This window comes from Oenanthe melanoleuca, chromosome 2, assembly GCF_029582105.1.
Source record: "Oenanthe melanoleuca isolate GR-GAL-2019-014 chromosome 2, OMel1.0, whole genome shotgun sequence".
NCBI lineage: Eukaryota > Metazoa > Chordata > Aves > Passeriformes > Muscicapidae > Oenanthe > Oenanthe melanoleuca.
The window spans coordinates 103,229,478-103,249,452 of NC_079335.1; the positions used below are offsets into that span (position 1 = coordinate 103,229,478).

Sequence of the window (19,975 nt, forward strand, 5' to 3'; positions counted from 1 at the left end):
GAAAAAAAAGTAAAATTAGTCTGTAGCAATCAATACATCATTTATGCAAATTATACATATAAGCAGTAAAAAAACTATTGAAAACAACAAGGAGTCCTTGTAGCTGTACAATGTTATAATCCAAATGAAGTTATTTTACAAGTATTTGCTCCATAGTCAGGTTGTTCTAGTAATTGTGGTGTTTTCATTTCTGATGAAAAATGGCAGAGAGATAATGTGTTTGTTTCTGTGGTGGAGAGATAATGTGTTAAGTTTGCTCTCTCGATGCTCATTGTTATGGAATAGTTGATATTTCTGTGTGTGGTGGTGATAATGAAAATGTGAGTTGAAATGAGTTATGTTCCAGGTATCCACGTAGTTGGCTTCAAAATGCACACTCAAAGGCAGCTAGTGAGAGGGCTTGAGTTTTATACATGTTCTTTTACAGCAGGGGACTAGCCTTGTCCACAGAGCTCTCCCTGGTCTGAAAGCTAGTCTTTTGTTTTCTGGGTTCTATGCCTTATTTGATAGAGAGCAGTAGAAATTCCAGAGACAACACTGTGCTCCACTACCCTAGCAATATTGTACTGCTTACTGATTTGCTTCCATTTTTATACCCATGTTAACTGTTTCATGTAAAGTAGGTTTTGGCAAAAAATGGGGTTTTTTACATGAAGTACCTGGCCTAATACATTTTTAGGGAGTTTTCACTTGTAAAGTCTGCAGCAGACACAGGCACTTGTGGCATTAACAAGTTAAATGGGTAACTTGATGAATTAATAATTGGATTTTTTTTTTTTTTTTGGCGCAACATTGGTTTGGCAAGAATGTTTTATATGCTTGGGTAATGTCAGCTTCAGGACTGGTGATGCAAATATGCCATACAGATACCCCTAACAAAGCACAATTGGTTGATTAAAAGAAAGACACTGATTTGGTTCTCCATGCCTATTGATGTCTGACTGGAGATGGGGCAGGTGTTTGGCACAGATGTTTAGAAAGCTTCCAGGTATTCAGGATACTGTACTTTCTAAGGCACAATTTTGAGGCAAGGAGTCTTAGTCTAGGGAGGTGTAGTCATATTTGAAATATACAGGGTTTACATTGCGAGGGTATGAAGGTCATGGATGAAGTGAACCATGATGGTTGGAGCCTTGGTATTAAAAATTAATAAATTTTAGAATCCCAGAACAGTTGAGGTTGGACAGGCTGTCTGAAGTTCGTCTAGTCTCAACACTGCTCAAGCCAGGGTGAAGTAGAGCAGGTTGCTCAGGGTCATCTCCAGTTTCTATTTGAATATACTCCATGTATGTACAGGTTGCTAGTGTTTGACCACTCCCAAATTTTTTTCTTGTTTATAAGTGGAATTTCCTGTATTTGAATATGTGCTCCTTGTCTCATCTCTTATCAACCAAAAGAGTCTGTCTCGGTCATTTTTATTCTATATCCTTCTTGTCTTGGGCAGCCCAGAACTGGGCTCAGCACTGCAAATACAGTCTTAGCAGTGCTAAGTAGAGGGGAAGAGTCTCCGCTCTTGTCCTGGTGACATACAGCTGATATATATTTGTCATTTCTGCATCAAGGGCTTGTTACTGGCTCAAGTATAAATTGTCCACCAGGACTCATAGGTTGTTTTCTGCAAAACTGCTTTCTAGGTGTCAGCTTCCAACTTTATTGGTGCACAGTGGTGTTCATCTTCAGTGCAGGACTTTGCATTTCCCTGTTGGGAAGATTCCTATTGGCCATTTCATTAGGAATTTCAGATTCCTGATGTGTCTCCAAATGGCAGCACAAGGATCAGTCACTCCTTCCAGTATTTATCCTGCAGACTTGCTGAGGACATTTCCTTGTGCCATTATCTAGTCTTAATATGTAGAACAGATTGGCACCAGATTCAGAAAATATCGACAGCTCTTTATCTATCAAGACAGTCATCCCAGAAGGTTATAAAGCCGGGCAGGTGTAATTTCAACTTTGTAAATCCATGCTGATTGCTTCAAATCACTTTTTTGTCCTTTGTATATTTGGAAGTGGTTTCCAGGAGGATTTATTCCATCACATTCTCACACGTGTTGTTTGTTTTCCCTTCTTGCCCTTCTTGAAGTGACATAAAGAGTTTTATTAATTGTATGGGGAACGAGAAGAGAGAATTCTCTTTATGTGTGTTCTCTGTGACACAGGGCAGAGGCAGCTAATACTACAGTGGTGAAACGGGTTATAACTTTCAAAGCAGCTCTACTGGAATGGCCCTATTACTCATTTATGAACTCTATAAACTCTATAAAGTCAGTTATATCCTGACAGAGTAGCTTAGTAATGTTATTAACTAATGACTTGGCCATGAGGTGATGTGTCATTTTTGCTGTGTGTAAAGTACTGATGTTTTCTGTGTAACGTGTTGAGATTTGAGTTGTTGTTATAAGAAAAACCTTTGGATGGAAAATGGAAATCCTCTCTTACATTGCATCTGGAAGCTCTTTGTGATACATACTTAAAATTAACCAGTCAAAATTTACCAGGCTAAAAGTCCTGAAGATTTGGTCTGCTAATATGCTTATGAGGTGGAAAAAAATTAATTTGCTTCAATGGGTTAGATTTGGCCAACTGTCCTCTGTCAACAACACGTGTGATTTTATTGTCTGATAAATGAAAATACTCAAATGAGGAACCTTCCAGACAATATGTAGGGATTTTTTTTTTCTGAATGTAGCAGGTTGGTGCATGGACTGATTTCCATTATAAAGCATCTAAATATCAATAGGCATATTTTAGTCTGTTAATGACCACTTTGTCTGTTAAATGCCTCTAGGAAATTGTCATCAAAAGTGCTAAGTTGCTAAAATAAATCCTGAGTTTGAAAATTATCCTGGATGAGGGCCAGCTGTCATGAGAGGTTACTCTGGGCAGGAACTTCTAATCCTGTTTTCGCTCTAGGTGGTCCTTGCGAGCTGGTACCGCATATATACCACCGTTATGGATTTCCTTGGTGTGCCAACAAAGACGTGTTGGACTGTGAACAGAGGAAAAGGACTTAGTCCTGTTGAAAGCTGTGAAGGTAAATGCTGGTTTATCATGGTTTTTCCTTGGAAGCGTACAATTGTGGCTTTATGAATTTCAAAAATAATAAATATTCCTGTGTTACCAAGGGTGAAAAATGTGGGGTTTGTTTATTAGATAAGTCCTCTTGCCTAGATTGAATTCCTATCCTGGACTTCAAAACTTCACAGTTATGGTCTGAGCCTTCCTAATGTTGGATTGTTACAAAGAATAAGATGTCCTAAATGTGATTGGAAACCTACTGCACATTATTTTTTGTAACTTCTGAAGGATCCCAAATGCATTCTAAGTTCCTGCAGTTCAAAATTTCCTCCCTCAATTTTGGGGATTTTTTTTTTTAGAGAAATCTTACTTAGTGATGCTGCTGAGAAAAATCCTCTTCCTCTCATGAACTACTATTCAGCATAAGAATTTCAACCTTATACCTTGATTTTAACACCAAAGCAAGGACTCTGCCCCTTTTTTTTTTTTCCTCAACGTTTGAAATATTGGCTTGTCAAGTAAGTATTAAAGTACCTTACCAAGTAGTGCTTTTGAGATGTTCTACAGTCAGTTCAAGCTGAATAATCGATGATAGTTTGTGAAGTTGTTTCATTATATCATTTAGAATGCCTTTGTGTGATGACAGGGTAGTATTTTTCCTTTGCACAAAGGCTGTAAGAACTTCGGAGCTTGAATGGTTCACTTTCTCTAATTTTCTAAGAAGTAATAGACTGTGTATAACCTTTCATTCCTGTTTTTCGTAAAAACAAAACCAACAGAAGCACCAGCTATTCAGACCTACTCTGTTTGGTGAGCATATCATCATCTTACTTTAGAAAACTGTCTTGCTGTATTTTCAGCAGTGGGGAATAATCAGTTCTGCATATGAAACTGAAGTTTGCTGCTATTCACTTTCATGAATAAGGCTTTTTATGCTTTAGTGTTGGAATTATTAGAGCCAGGAGCGTTTAAAAAATAGTGGAAAGAGAATAACAGCAGAAAAGTGAGCGAAGAAGTGTCTGTTAATGAATAAATTGAAAGACTTGCATTACTGGAAAATACCTTGGCTTATAATGAAATAAGAAAGCAAAGAGACCTGTGTGTGATATGTTTAAAGATGGATTTACTCCTGCAAGAGATGGGAAGTGAGAGTAGGATTAACAAACCTGTTCTAAAAAGCTCTATGAAGTCAAAATGTAGTCTAGAGAATATTCTTAGCAGTATTTCTACCTTCTAAACCTCACAGGTTTTTCTCTGTAGTTAATGCATCCCTCTTGGATTATTCTGTCACTGACTGCTCCAATGTTATGTCTACCCCTACTCTTCCTGTTTGTTTTCAAAGCAGCAGTCTCCTGATTGAATCTTCACAATAGTCATAATGATATCTACATTTTTTTAAATTGTCTCTTTCTGCAGATACGCTGAGATACCATACTGATATATATAATACAGGTATACTACGACAGTATACTTATTGTATGGTTCTTTATAAGCAATATGGCCTTCTATATTTGACAACATATTAATTGGTTTTTGTTAGGGTTGGGAGACCCTGCTTCCTTTTACGTCGCTGTGATTTTTCTATTGAATGGATTCATGATGTCACTGTTCTTCATATATGGTACATACCTCAGGTAAGTCAGTGGAGACTATGTTATTTAGTTGGTATAAGCTGTCAGTTTTTTGATAAAAATTGAAAAAGTGAACATAAAAATATTTTTATGGGATATTGATTATTTGTTTGTACAGCAGTGATTTTTTTTTTACATTTATATTGTTACTAAAAATTACTGAAGTAGAGAATCTTTTTGCTTAAAATAATGATGATGCTGAAAAAAATTGTGGAAAATGTCATTAGGTGGCATCTATCTCATTGATACAGCATCTAGTTTTATCCATGAGGTGGTATGTGTTTTAAATAGCTTTTGACATATTTCTGCTCTCAAAATTATCACTGTAACTAATTTTTAAATGCAAGTTGAATGACGGTGTACTTTTAACCAAGATTGGGATTTTCCCAGTGCTTTGCTTCAAGTCACATTTACATGTATTTCCATTTTAACTTAACTGAGAAGGCAAAATATTTTTTGACATAATGCTTTCTTTTGGACAAATTTTTTGCACTTTCCTTTTTCTCTAAATGTGTGTTTTCAGTATCTGTGCTTACATTTCAGGAGCTGTAATACACTTTCGTACAAAAGTAGATTCCACGTTCAGTAGAAAAGCAGAAGTGGAAATATATTTTCTGTTTTCATGTGTTGGTTTTGCCAAAAAGTGAAAGGCATCTATATTTTCCTCTGAGAGATGTGATTAGTTTTCCCCCTCATTAATTTTCTGGCTTCATTGTCATGGGTTTTCTTTTTCTCTCTCAAGCATGTGCTGATAGTTAAAATAAGGAATAGCCCAGGGCACACACTGTCTGTAAAAACAGGAGGTTGCCTAGTGCATGTTTTGAGGAAGTAGGTAAACTTTGAATATTTGTATCATTATCTTGTAATATTTCTCTTAAGGGAGTTATACAGAAGTTCACATTTTATATATGAATGTCATTGAAAAATCAGTGAGCTCTTTAATTCTCATTACTTTCTTTAGAAAGCATAGAACTTGAATTTTGTTTGTGGTTTGGGGTATTTTTTGGCACTTTTTGTTTTGTTTCTAGGAATAACATTTTTAATGTTAAGCACCTTCTTTTTGTCATTTTGCATTTTAGTATTGAAGCTTTTTGAATTTTTCGATGTAAGGTTGAGTTTTATGTGCAGGAATGCACAATACATAGAGATTGTTTTAGCACTCAGTATCTTTAATCCTCAGATTTTGTACCCAGTACCTACTGATTTTGTTTGACTTGTGGCTTCTGTTTTGACTTGACTTAGCAATGCGTGAAGGATCTGAGAGGATTTGAAGGAGTTTTTTGGTTGTTTTTTTTTTTAGGGGGGGAGGGAGGTGGGTTGATTTTTTTTGTTGTTTTTGTTTGGTTTGGGGTTTTTTTAAAGAATCGTAGGATCTTACTGCTGCTTTTGTTTAGTACCAAAAATGGAATCATCTGTCATTGAGAGTAGTAGTGAACTTGTGTGTACAAAAATGTTCTTTGCTCTATATCACATAATTTGAGTAATTACAAATCTGTTCAAACAAATAAAAGCCTTATCTACTGCTCTTTTGAAATGGGAAAAATCTAAGTAATATCTTTGGGTTTACTTTTGCTATTTATTCAACGGTGAATTTTATATGGACATGTGAAAAATACTGAAGTCAAAGGCTTGAAAAGCTTCCTCATGTTAACATTGCAGTATTTCACATAAAAATTAAATTGTATCTTGCACTGACTATATAATGACTTAATTTTTAAGTATGTTTTTTGAATGTGTTTGATTTGATTACCCTCAATTAATCTTTAGATCCAGACTGAAGTTTCTTGTTGGGTGATTGAGCATGCAGATTCTGAAATTTACTACTCAACATCTTAGCGAAGTACTGCATTTGTATTGCCTGGTTTTTAAAAGCACCAGATGTAATTATCTAAACCGAAATTTGTGAGCAGTGGAATAACTGTTTTCCAAGTTATTAACATTAAAATTGGTGTTCTGCGAAAGAGAGTTGATGTATGAAGGACTGGTTTGCTGTGAAATAAACACTGTCTGATTTAACTAGTATTTTAATATTGTATGTACTCTGTTGATTACCTTCCCTTGATGCTTGAAAGCTTTCCTCCCTTTCCCCCAATAAACTTACCTGTACACAAGTGCTTCTTCACATTTTTTAAGCAACATTGACCATTATAAGATTTTTTTCTATCTATTTTTCTTCTTTTAACACAGTGGGAGTCGTCTGGGAGGCCTTGTTACTGTGTTATGCTTCTTTTTCAATCATGGAGAGGTAGGTTTCCCTCTCCCATCACTCCTTTTTAAAAAGTTATTCTTGAAGTTTAAGCTAATTCTCATTTCATTAAATGTAGTGATGTTGCTAATTTATTTGAAATTGAATTTAAATTAACTTAAATTCAATTAAAATAAGTGAAGACAATTGAAAGCAAAATAAACTGTGACTGGAAAATATATAGCATAGTCCAACATCACTTTAGTGCTTAAAATAAAAAATCAGAAAAGAAATATATTGTAAATTTGGCCTGAGATTGAAACTTAATAGCACAATGACTTCAAGTTTCAAAACATCAGAATATTCTATTTTTGTGCCAGTACCAGACATAACTGGGCTACAAGTACTATATGAGTAAGCTTTGGAAGCTTCTCTAAACTACTGCATATTTTACTGGAAATTCATCAATACAAAGAAAAGTGCAAATAAAACCTCTGCATTACTATATACTATACTCAAGATACACAGAATTTAGAAATAGTGTATGTGTATAAAGGATTCCAATGCTAAACTCAAATAAACTGCATTGCAGGAAAGAAGAACAAAAGAAACTGTCACTTAAAGCATCTCCTGGTTTTACCAGTTAATGCTGCTCATGTCATTGTTTCATATTTTGGAAGAAAATTCTTAGCTTTCATTCTGATTCCCTTGGGCTGTTTTATTGTTTTGGTTTTTTTTCTTAGTGCACATTTTATGAATGGAAATTTGTAAAGATCTAAATGGAAACTAACTACCTTATAATTTAGTTTTGGGTTGAATTTATGTTTTGTTTTTTTATTTTACTGAGCTGAACTTGGTAGAGAACACTGAGTTGTAAGAAACGTATTGTACATAACAGAATTAGAGATGCTTCCATTCACAGTAAGCTTTGACAGTTTTCTTGTAAAACAAAAATCTTGTGTGTGATGAAAAAGCTATTTTATTTTCAAGTTTCATTTGAAATATCTTTAAATACCCCACATGCATGGGGGATGTTTTAAGAATTTAAGCATGTTAAAACATTGTCATCCATAGATATTGAACTGCCAGATTGGGAACATTAGAGTTGCTAAACTTTTTTTGTGCTTTTCAAGTGTAAATACAGCATTTACAGTAGGAGAGTTCCTCCCTGTGAATGACTTGACTTTGGCAAAAAAGCACAGACACTGTATTTTGGAGAATGGTGTGAAATCAGATCTGCACAGCTCTACACAGATGTAGTCTGGGCTTAGGTAGGGCTTAAGGAAGGCAACCCTGATTCAGGCTCAACTGTATGGATTTCTGCAGAACAATAGGAAGTGCTTGCAAAGGTGCAGCATTGGATCTCAGCTGGCACTTTGTGTTTGGATTGTAGCTAAATGAAGTAACTCAGACTTATTTGATATTTTTGTGTATAAAGTTATGGCAGGTGCGCAGGGATTCTCTTCTCACTGGGTCTCTATTGAACCCCATGCTGTGGGTGTGCCTGTGTGTGTGAAAGAAATGCCCAGCTCTTCAGTATGCTTGTGATTATGTGCAAATCATCTTGTGTGAGTCGACAGTGCGTGCAGTCAAGCTAGACCAGCTGCTAAAAATTTCCTTTCCTATTTGGGAAGAATAGAACATAGCTACAAGAGTAAGCCTGATCTGCAAGCCTTGGTATCTCGGCTCTAATGCTATATAAAAGTGTATGTAAAAATTCTCTCTGGCTTTCAGCTAGTGACCTAAGGCTGTATGTTTTTGTTTTTTCTGTGCTACTGTGTTTTGATTTCATATTATTTCAATGATTTCAAACTTAGGCAAATCTGATATTTCTACCTGCAGCAGAGTGAGCTTACAGCCTTGATAAGTCATCCACATATGCTTGAGTTTAGTGTTACATTCCAAATATAGAAAAGTAGCATAGCCCACATTAGTCAATCCACTTGTAATATAATGCTTCCTTTATGATTGTATATGCTCATCATTTTTTTTCCACTTACCTTCTCCTGTATCATAAGATTTGGTAAACCAAATGTTGCTGTAGTCTTAAGAAGTATTCAAAATTACTACACTGCTTTAAAATAATCAGATTATATTAATTAGATTATATTTATTGCTTATTTTAAAAAATGCACTCATCTGTGCAGTCAGCTGAGGACAGCACATTAATAGATCTATTTATGAAAGGTTTTGATAATTAGTGCAGCTTTTACAAAGAGTGTCCTAGACTTCAGGGACTGTGATTATTGTGATGGGTTTCTGTACTTTGCATTTACTTTACACTATTAATTTAACATACTTGGGAAATAGCAAGACAATAACCAAGGAGTTACATGTTGATTTTAGTGACTTGTGTAGTAAAACGATATTTTAAAAAATGGCTTAAAGATTCTAGGAAGCAAAGGAGAAGGAACATCCTGGAACAGTATCCTACAAGCTTTTCATAGATTCGTTATGGTCCATGTTAAGATGAATTATATTTTTCTCCTGGAGTTGTAAAGAATCTACTTTTAATATTTAATGCAAATCTCTTGATAGCAAATTTGAACCTGTTTTTTGTATGTCAAAGTACTCCTGTAAAGTTGTATTTGTTCTTCTTCTATGATCAGTGCAGGCACTTTATAATGAGCTGAATATAAACATTGCAGACGACAGTTGTAGCTGTGTCATTTGCCATGAAGCCATTATTTATTTGTCATGAACGCCATTAATTAAGAAATTAATGAAAAAACTACTGAGTTGACTTCACTGTATTATGTTTTGCTTTATTAGGGTTAAAGAGTGGAATGCATCAGTTATGTATAAGTAGTATAGGGTCTGTATGAACTTAATTTCATGAGTTTAGTGTACTGGCCTTATTTGGAGGGCAGCTTCTGATTTTATACTTAATGTGCTGTTACTAATAGAAATGTGAAGTGCTTGTAACCTAAAGAACTCTAGCTTTATGAGGAATGTATTGGTTTATCCTTCAGATTATCTCACACACTGTCTCAGTATGGCAAGTCACTGCATGAATTTGAGAATGATTTACCTGGAAGAGTTGATAATACCAGCAGAGCCAGGGACAAATAGCTGCTGTCCTGCTTTTTTCCTGAATATTTTCTATTTGCCTCATTTCATTTTGGAAGAGCAATGATCTATTTTAATTGCACAGTGTTTATGTTAGGCCTGAAGTGTCAAAGCTACTTCCTTTTCCTTCCTCTTTTCTGCTTCCTGGCTTGTTTTTTTAACTTTCTGACTAAAACTCTTATAGTTTGGTTTTTGATTGTCATTAATTTTGAAATACAAATGTGTGGTTTTATCGAAATACGTCAGTGAATGTAGCCATCTAACCCAGTTCTTATTTTTAGTGCACTCGCGTCATGTGGACTCCGCCTCTTCGTGAAAGTTTCTCGTACCCATTCCTTGTGATGCAGATGTTGCTTTTGACCTACATTCTCAGGTACCTTTCAGTTTATACTGGGTCTTTACGATACTTTTAAAAAATTGAATGTCACAGAACATTTATTTGTCTTTATTTAAATATTTATTTAATTGCCTCCATGTGCTGTAACAATGGTATCATTAACAGAGAAACTTTCCTGTGGCTGTTACATTGCAGACGCTGCACCAGTAGAACTGCAGTCATATTACTCACTTATTAAAAGGAAAAACTTTGCAACTTGAAGACATGATTAACATAAAAATCAGAATTACTGTCTTGGCAAATACGTATCTAAAGTAAAAATCAGAATTTTTGGTTGATGTCCCTTCCTTCCCATGAGAAACAAGCTGATACTTCATCAATTGGTTTTGTCCCTCTTGGAGAGTGGTATGTTGGCTGCACGTGGAGTAAGCCTATGCTTTGCGACAGAGGATGCTATAGGCACCCATAAGCTAGTATGTTCTTGCAGTTTTCTATGACTAATTAACTAGTTTCATTAACTAGTTCAACAATTTAGAGCAGTCTAATTACATTAATGCAGGGATGCCCTTGAGTTTATTAGCCCTGCTTTTCCATGATTATTTCTGGCTTGCAACGTGATTATGTTACTGTCTCGTCTCTGTTTTAGAAAATAAGCATGACCATTCATACTTAAGGGCTTCTCCACCAGCTCTATTGTATCAGATTTACAATGTATTTATAATTTAGCTGAACTTAGTGCTTATAACACCCAATTTTCCTTTATTAGGTCATATGGATTTATAGTTGTTGATGTTTGAAGCAAAAGTATTTCGTGCTTGTCACTAATTTGTGTTGTTTATATGAGGAAAAGATAGGTGCTCTCTAGAATTTAGTGAAATTTGAAACACAGCATGTTTTGGAATTGAACTTGAATCAACACAGGATTAAATATTTTAAATAGCATTTATTTCAGGACATGGAGAATAGACTGGGGTTTAAGTTACAGATGTGTTTCATGTACCCATTGTCTCCTTACCTGAAACATTACTCAGGATTGCTAGCAGAAAGTTGCAGAAAGTAAATATGGAAGAAATGTGAGAGAGAGGTTAAATCACTTTCAAATGCAGACCATTCTGAAACAATTGTGATTTCAGCTGAAATGGAAGTGGTTGTTACTTGACTGTAGAGTTGTCACAAGAAGGTGAAGCACTTGCAAATGGCATACTTTGGCCTGCTCTATTGCATACTGCTGGGAGAAGACTTGTTTCGTAGTCAGTGACTCATCAAATAGTTAAGAAGCATGGAGCATCAGAATTGATGTCATGGAAACTCAAGAAAAAAAATATTAAATTTACTTAAACAGTGTTATTTGTAGTTGATCAGTATTGCTAGCTATCTTCCAAGGTCACTGTGTTTTTATTGCATTTTCTGTTGTAGTTTTCAATTATATGCAAACACCTGGGTAATTGTACTTACTGATGCCTATTCTGTCTCTTTTTCCCAAGGATTCCGAGTATTAATACAGGAAGCTTGATTGCACTGTGTGTTTCTAATATCTTTTTCATGCTTCCCTGGCAGTTTGCTCAGTTTGTTCTTCTAACTCAGGTAAGCCCATATTTACCTTTAAATAGCCTCTTTGTCTAACATGGAAAAATTAACTGCTTTGTATAGACAGCCATTGAATTCACAACTATACCAGCACTTTCCTTTTAGCCAGGTTTCATTCTTGCTGTCAGGAAAGAGTCTCACCATTTATTGCATCAGTATTTTTCTAGTCTTGTGTTTAAAATTTGAGCATTTACATCACTTACCATTCTGTCTCCAGGGCTAAAAATATTTGCTTTTACCATATAAGCAGCCTCTAGCCTGAGATCAGTTCATTAGAGCAAGGAAAAAACCTCTGTATTTTGAAGCACCAAAATAAATAAAGGCATTGATCTTGCATCTCTTCAGGCGGTTATAAATTTTTAAATGTACCACTGTTTGCATGGCATGTAATATTTGGCATGATCTTGCATGGTTCTCTATATAATTTTGATAAGTCTGTGAGTAGTGCTGAGATTTTGGGTAGTTGAGGTAACTGTAGTTAGCATTGAAGTCTAGTGAATGCTGATTGGAATAGTAGAATACTGTCACACAGCAACTTCCTTAGTGTTTGAGTTAGTTGAAATGTAGTCTCTTGACTGAAATCCATCTGTCTCCAGACCTTCACTTGTCTGCCTTACTTGAAGCAGATGTTGCCTGCTTTGAGTTGATAGCTTTAAACAATCAATAGAGGCTGTGGTCTGCAAGTTTTCTAACTGCATAGGAGGAAACCAATAAATTCTGTAAAATATTGTGAGAAACTTGTCACTATAACCTGTTTAAAATGCTGAGCCTGAAATTTGAAAATTCAGGTTCTCTTCATAATTTTATTAATTTCCCATATGACTTTTAAGAGGCTGACTAATCAATGTCAACAAGTCTTATTTTCTTCAGTGACAAATTGTGAATGTTTCCATACTTTGCTGAAAACTTAAAATTAATGAGTAATTCTTTTGTGGTTTTGACTGATACACTTTGAGGTTTTGATTTTGGTTGGTTTGGGGTTTTTTGTTTTGTTTGGTTTATTTTATTTGGGTTTTTGTTTGGCTGGTTTGTGGTTTTTGTGTTTTTTTTTTTTGTTTTTTTGTTTTTTTTTTTTTTTTTTGGTTTTTTTTTTTTATTTTGTTTTAAATTTAAAGGTGAAAGGTAATGTGTTAGTGCTGTATTTTGGTCACTTGCATTTTTATAAAGTTGAATACTTCTTTCTTAAATATTCAACTATATTTGATAATTCTTATTTAGAGCACCACAACAGGATTTTTGAAATAAATAATTATGAAATGCCTAAGTATCTAGCAAAAAGTAGCAATAGAAATTAATGATTGTTTGAATAATCTCTTCTTTTGCTTGAAGGAGTAGACCAGTGCAAATTGTATTAACTTTCCTTTCACTTTTGATTTTAGATAGCTTCATTATTTGCGGTGTGTATTATGGGTTATATTGACTCCAGCAAATTACAGAAGATACTATCTGCTCATATGGTAATGCTTTTTTAAAAAAACCTTAAATCCTCTCAAACAGGTCAAAGCATGAAAAGAGACTGTTTGTCTGAAGTGTTTTCGGTAGTTGCACAAAGGTTGAAAACTTGCAGTGGTGAGGGAGGGAGGAGTCTGTAAAATTGAGTTTTGAAAAATATTGTAGTCTTGACTATGCAGAGATCTTGTGGTTTAACTGTTTGGGAAGATACTTGGAACAGAGGACAAGAAAATAAACTGTTAAACTGAAAAGTAATATTTCTCTTTTTTTAAAACTGGGTGAGAAAGTCAAGAAAGAAGGGAATTTGTAAGTAAAAGGTATAAGTTTCTGCATAATATCTGAGTTTAATTTTTAAAGTTGAGATAATGACCAAGTTTTGCTTTTTGAAGTGACATTGCAGTTTAAAATGTAAAGGAATACGTAGACAAGTTTTTTTAAGAAATATGATGGTGTTTAAAATTTTTTTTTTGCTAAAATTCTTCTATGCTAACTCAGTGGACAAAAAGAGAATATTTCCCCAGAAAAGAAACTAAACTATATTTCATATGTTTTCAAACAATTTTTTGAAATACTGTTAATGATAAACTAGAGGCAATGGTAAGTTCTGTGCAACTCTTTTCAAATATAAAGCAGGGACAAAATAAGGTTTTTTTGGCAATTTTTTGACAGAACCAGGGTGACATACTTAAGCTTTCTAGCTTATGTCAATATCTATATCATAATTTAGGTGCTGAAGTGCCATAAATAGCCTATTTTCAGATAGATAAGCAGTCATGTTATATTACAGAGACAGCTTAGTGAGATTGGGTAAACTGCCAGTCTGTTATGTGGTGTTTTCAATTTTTGCCTCCCTCCTACTCTCCTCCTGTGGAAAATGAAAGTCTTAACTATGTGAAGAGGGGAATAGAAAAGTCTGCAAATTACTGTTATTTTTCCTTATTCCTGTGTATAAAAGAAGACAGTGCTTGCTTATTGATTTTTGCCCTCCAAGTTGGAAAATATAATTCAGATTGCTTTCTGTTACAAAAGAGAGCACAGGAGATAAGGATGGTGGATAGAAGTTGTATTTTAGCATTGACTTTCAAATTCGTATAATTGGGTGCATAAGATCAAACAGTCAGAGTTCTGCTTCCTTGACTTTGATGATGATGGTATTTTAAATATCTGTTTGTCAGTTAGGAAGAAAGAAGACCTCAAACATTCTATTCTTTTTTATATTTATCCAGAATTCTAAAAGGTAACAAACAGGATGGAGAAAACTCATACAGTAATTTAGAAAAAAATTAATATGTTAGAAATAACTTCAGAAATGTAGCTATTGTATTACATAAATTTGTCTTTTGACCAGGATTTGTTCTTGCATACTTTTAATAAATGAAAACATTAATCTACACTTGGCTACCAGCTGTGCCATTAAGTCCTTACAATCAGTATTTTCAGAACAAATCTGCAAGTGTGAGTATCAGGCTTGCACTTTGCTGTAAAGCAGGTGTTTTTAAATTTAAAGCTATTAACAGATTAGGTAATCCTTACTTTTTCTATTTTAAATTGAATAACTTTTATTTTCCTCTTTCAGGTATCTCTTCTGGTGTGTTTTATTCTGATGTTTGGTAATTCAATGTTACTGACGTCATATTATGCTGCATCTTTAGTAGTTATCTCGGTAGGTTGCTTAAGAAGAATCATGCTGTGCTAAGGCTTCACTGCTTTACTGTTGTACATTTATTGATGTAAAATGTGAAACTGCTGCGTTACCAGACAGATGAGAAACCTTTCACATGAGAAGCAGAATTAGACCATAAAGATACCTGGTGAAAGGGTAAATGCTAATTCAGGAAATCATGATTTACATCAAAACCTCTTCATAAGAGGAATTCAGTTAAGACTCAGCTCTTCTACTTTTACAGTTCTCTTCTTTTAATAAAAATGTAAAATTTACCATGTACGTAATTTTGACCAGAGTGAGTGTAAAATAAGAACATGAGCAAGGAGGAACTTCATTTAAATGCTTCTTATTGATAGTAAATCCACTAGTGCAGAACAAATGACTAAACCATATATAACAGTGGTTTAAGACTGTTTGAAACTGCTGCATCATACTGCTGTATTAGCAAAATTATTCACTGAAGATTCATCATCTCACCATTCATTATATTAATTTTTCTTTAAATAGGAAAAACTCCACAACCTCTTTCAGTTTTGTGTAGTTCCTCATAAAGGATTTTTGTATGTAAGAAATAGGAGATAAAGTGTTGTGAACAGATCCTATTTAGCTTACTGCAAATTATCTTAATTTCTGATTATTTTTTCTTCTTTGTTTATATTTTGTTGATCAGCAGGAGTGTGGCAAATTCTCACTTGAGCTAACAGTAAACTGCCTTGGCTGCATATTTGCTGTAGTATAGTTTGCTTGTTATGAATCTCTTCTTGTTTCTTATAGCAGCTTTTGTCATTATATATTAAGTATAGATTGAGTTGAGTTCTCAACCTGCTGAGTTCATTGCCTGTTTTCTGCTTTGAAAAAAGTGTTGTTTGTGTGCACATATGGACTGGATTTTTAGAAGCTTTTAATTACATTGTTCGTCAAATTAGCCTAAAATGGGTCTTCCTTGTGTCATAAAATGAACATATTGTGAAACAGAAAAGAGTGACTCCTACCGCCCTCCATGCTCTGTTGCCTTACTTGAAAATTGTTTGTATTATGCTGCTAGTAATATATTTATTGCTTCAGTCACTTGTTATTCACAGAAGCAGACAGAACTCAGTTTCCCATTGGTTTTGGTTTAAAGAAGCTTAGAACTGAAGAATACAGAATCTCCTTACTTGTTCAGGAGAAAAGTAGTCTTCCATTAATTGTACTCGAACTGCAGTAAGAGTTTTTATGTTGGCAAGTTTTGCCAGTGCAGGGTGAAATCATACTATATATAGTCATATCTCAGGTTGTATTAATTATGGAAGATTTTTTAATAAATAAATATGTGGTGCAATAGGCTTACCAAAAGGAAAAACCTCTCCTTCAGGGTACTGAAATGGCTTGATATTATTACATTACCTGAAAATGTGCAATAATTTTTTTTACTAGGGAATTCTTGAATGGAGTCCAAAAGTCTTGAGAAGACGCAAAAGAGAAGTCTATGTATGGGTAAGGAATTTAATATAATATTGAATTTCAGAGAAGAACTATGACTTTTTTTGGGGTTTTATTGTCAAATATAGAAACAACTTCTGGTTTCATTTCTAATAATTGAAAATCAACTGTCTTTAATAAATTATCAATGTTCCCAGCAATTAGTCTTAAATTCCCGAAGAAATAAAGAAGCATAAACACACATTTATATCAAAAAGCTGAAATAGCCTTTAAATGGCAACACAATTAATTTTAAATTGCCAGCTTTACATGTTTACAAGACATAAGATCTGTATGGAAATCCTTTTAAAGTAAAGGTCAATTTAGAAAAGGCAAGTAAAATGCTAACAGTGCATGCAGAAATGGAGATTAAGGTACTGCATTAGATACTCACTAACATGTGGATATCTACATAATTTTTAAGGATACTTTTATGACAGCAGCAAATGTCTTAAAATTATGTAGGGAAGCAAGTCAGAGTAAAACACTGTAGGGTGTGTGGGTGAGGTTGGATGGTAGTAGAAGTCATGTCCAAACAGGGAGAACTCTCCCAAAACTATTATGAATAAAATGTAACACTGTAGAGAACATGAGAAGTGACTTGCTGCTTAAGACGTTAATGTGTAAGAACACCTGAAATGGGAGCCTACCAAGACTTATGCCTGACTTAAGACAGGCATTCGTATTAAATGAAGGGTAAGCTGTTAGCAAAACTGGATGAAATTCATACAGGTATTATACAGGAATTAGAATAGAAAGGAGTTAAAATATTTATTGCAAACGGCAGTGCATGTATACATGCCTGACTGTAGTATCAGGGAAAATCAGTGTAGACAAATTTCATGTCAGTTTTCTGAAATGGAGATCCAAAGCACATGTGGATCAGCAAACTAATAAATTTTGTAAAAGAATAAGAACTTGTATGATGAGGAAGGTGTTAAGCTATATATATATATGCAGCATAATGAGAGACACCCAGTGCAGCCTTTGTGGAATGAAGTCAAGCCTTGCAGAAGTGTTTGACTCCTCTGAAGCATGTAGAGAAGGGTGTGTGGGTGAATGTAATGTACATAAATTTCAGGAACTTTTTTAAGAAGCTGTCTAACTGGAACTGTAAAATAAATTAAACTCCATGAGATAAGGTATGAATATTAGGTCAGAAACAAAGGGTGGGATTAAATGGTAAGTTTTCAAAAGACCGCCTCGACCCTAAAAGCATATATAAAATAATTGATCCCAAATAAGGTGCTACCATTCAGCAAAGAAACCTCAGTATTCCTACTCAGAGTTCACTGAACACACCAATTTATTACTGAACAGGCACCAAGAACGAAATGCTTGATGGAAATCACAGAGAAAGACCTGTAGAGAAAGTTTTGTTTTTTTTTTTTTTTTTATTTTGTAAATTCATGTGTGACATTGTAAATACTGCATATAGTCTCGGTCAATGTGTCTTGCTTAAAAAAAATTAAAATATTAGAATGGTTTACCCCACATCTATTATCATTATGTAGAGTATGAAGATAATTATTAATGTAGATTCACCAAATAGTTGAGATTTTAAAATACATTAGGATTTTACATCTTGTAAAATAAAGGTAAATATGACAAAGCCAGTGAATAAAAGTAGAACATAATTATAGTTTTTTTAGTGCCTCTTATGCTAGCAGCAATAAGTTGATAGGGAATAAGAAAGTTACTGTGGAAGAAAAAAACCCAGAGCCATTCAGTAAAGGATTAGGATGCCTCCTAGGTATTTAGGTTTCTTAGCAGTCATTAAATGAGACAGTTGAATACAGCCCATCGTCACTAAAAATCCTGGTTGCAGTAGGGCAAAGATCAGGTTTTTGTTGCATTCTCTCCTAAAGCATCTGCTGTGAGTCTGAAATAGAAGATACTGAGACAGGTTTTCCTATTCTGTTCCAGTTTTATAAAGAATAAACTAGATTAGGTTACACTGCCAAGAATTTAACCTTCTTGGTACAGGAACAAACTTGATACATAACTAAAAGTAGTAACTATACATGCTTTGTTTATATTTCCATCGACTTCTAACATCAGATCATCTTGAGACAGTGCTATAAACCATCAAATTCCTCCAAAGATTTGAATTAGGGCCAGCACAACCCAATAATACGGAGCAGTTCTTGTCCAGAAACAATCCCTACACACTAATATGTGCAAAACAGATGGAAAAGACAGTGAGGCTGCCCCTGTTTAAAGATCACTTTGCTATCCCCTCTGCTGCAATATTGTAGTGCCAGTTGATCAAAACTATTTCAGCTGTAACATAGGAGAGTTTGTAAGTAGTAGCTAAATTTAGGAAGCCTTTTAAAAAAGAAAAAAAAAATTATAAAAGTTAAAGACATCCATTTAATTCTAAATATATTTTTCAAGGTCATTGAAGGATGTGCATGGCTATTTGGGACAGTCGCCTTGAAATACCTGACTTCTCTTGTGTTTGGAATAGCTGATGATGTAAGTTCTCTTATTAAAGATTTGGTTGGTATATTTCAAAAATTTTATCACTCCTAATATTTGATTTTGACGTCTTACTGATACACTTTCCTGAATTTCCAGAATTTTTTTTGCAGAAGTGGAATAGAGATTGTATATTTGCTTTTTCTTTCATTGTGTGTTACCACTTTGAGATGTTACTACTAAAATTTGTGAAAACACAAATATCTTTACTCTTGTCTTAGTGAATGCTCTATGTGTTTGTTTATAATTGTGGACTTATAGGGCTTTATTTGTCTTGGCTTTCTTCTCCTACACCTTTATTTACTCAGTATGTCAGTTCACTATTTTCATAAACTAATTTTCATGACAGTTTTGAAATGCTTGTTGTAACAAGTACAGCCTTTGCTGTATTTCAGCCCCATTATTCTATTGTTAAAAACCTGTCTGCAGATGTGTATCAAGGGATAAAAGATAGGAAGGTCGCGTCTTAAAATATGACTATGCAAAAATATATTCTTGTTGAATACAGTCACAATGTCAACACCCTTTTTACTGCTGTTTTCTGCTTTTTATTTAACAATGTGCAGTCTGTGTTAGACTCAAAGATGTTATTTCATACCCTGGAAATGGATTTTTGGTGCTCTTGTAACAATACTGTAAGTGGTATAAACTTCTGTTCTAATTAAAAATATTTCTAAATACAATATAATTTCTTATATTTATACTACTTTGTTATGGAAAACAGGACAGTTTTTGCTTACTACACTTTGGTATTTCTTTCTTGTATGTCCTACCAGGCTCATATAGGAAATATATTGAAATCTAAATTTATTGGCTACAAGGATTTTGATACATTAATGTATACCTGCGCTGCGGAGTTTGACTTCATGGAAAAAGAGGTAATTTGGTCAAAATATGTGATTTTGGAAGAGGAAACTTCTTGCTTTATCTTTAATTGTAACTTAAAACATTTGAGAGCCACACTTCCTACTGCCATCATAAGTTCAAATACATATTTGTGAAAAGAGAAATTAATTAGGTAAAATTAATTTAATTGGGATTTTTGCATTTAAATGAACTTAAAGCAAAGCAGTGTTTTGATTTTAAAT

General features: G+C 34.2%; 1 protein-coding gene across 3 annotated transcripts in view; it reads left to right on the plus strand.

Annotated features, from left to right (window-relative positions):
* Positions 1–19,975, plus strand: part of DPY19L1 (dpy-19 like C-mannosyltransferase 1) — a 44,374-nt gene that overhangs the window by 9,832 nt on the left and 14,567 nt on the right. For all 3 annotated transcript variants that reach the window (XM_056484462.1, XM_056484463.1, XM_056484464.1), the window contains 10 exons: positions 2,914–3,034; positions 4,559–4,652; positions 6,837–6,894; positions 10,185–10,276; positions 11,725–11,824; positions 13,207–13,284; positions 14,856–14,942; positions 16,362–16,421; positions 18,804–18,884; positions 19,664–19,765. In XM_056484462.1, coding sequence (XP_056340437.1) covers positions 2,914–3,034; positions 4,559–4,652; positions 6,837–6,894; positions 10,185–10,276; positions 11,725–11,824; positions 13,207–13,284; positions 14,856–14,942; positions 16,362–16,421; positions 18,804–18,884; positions 19,664–19,765 — 873 coding nt within the window. The remainder of the gene's footprint in view (positions 1–2,913; positions 3,035–4,558; positions 4,653–6,836; positions 6,895–10,184; positions 10,277–11,724; positions 11,825–13,206; positions 13,285–14,855; positions 14,943–16,361; positions 16,422–18,803; positions 18,885–19,663; positions 19,766–19,975) is intronic.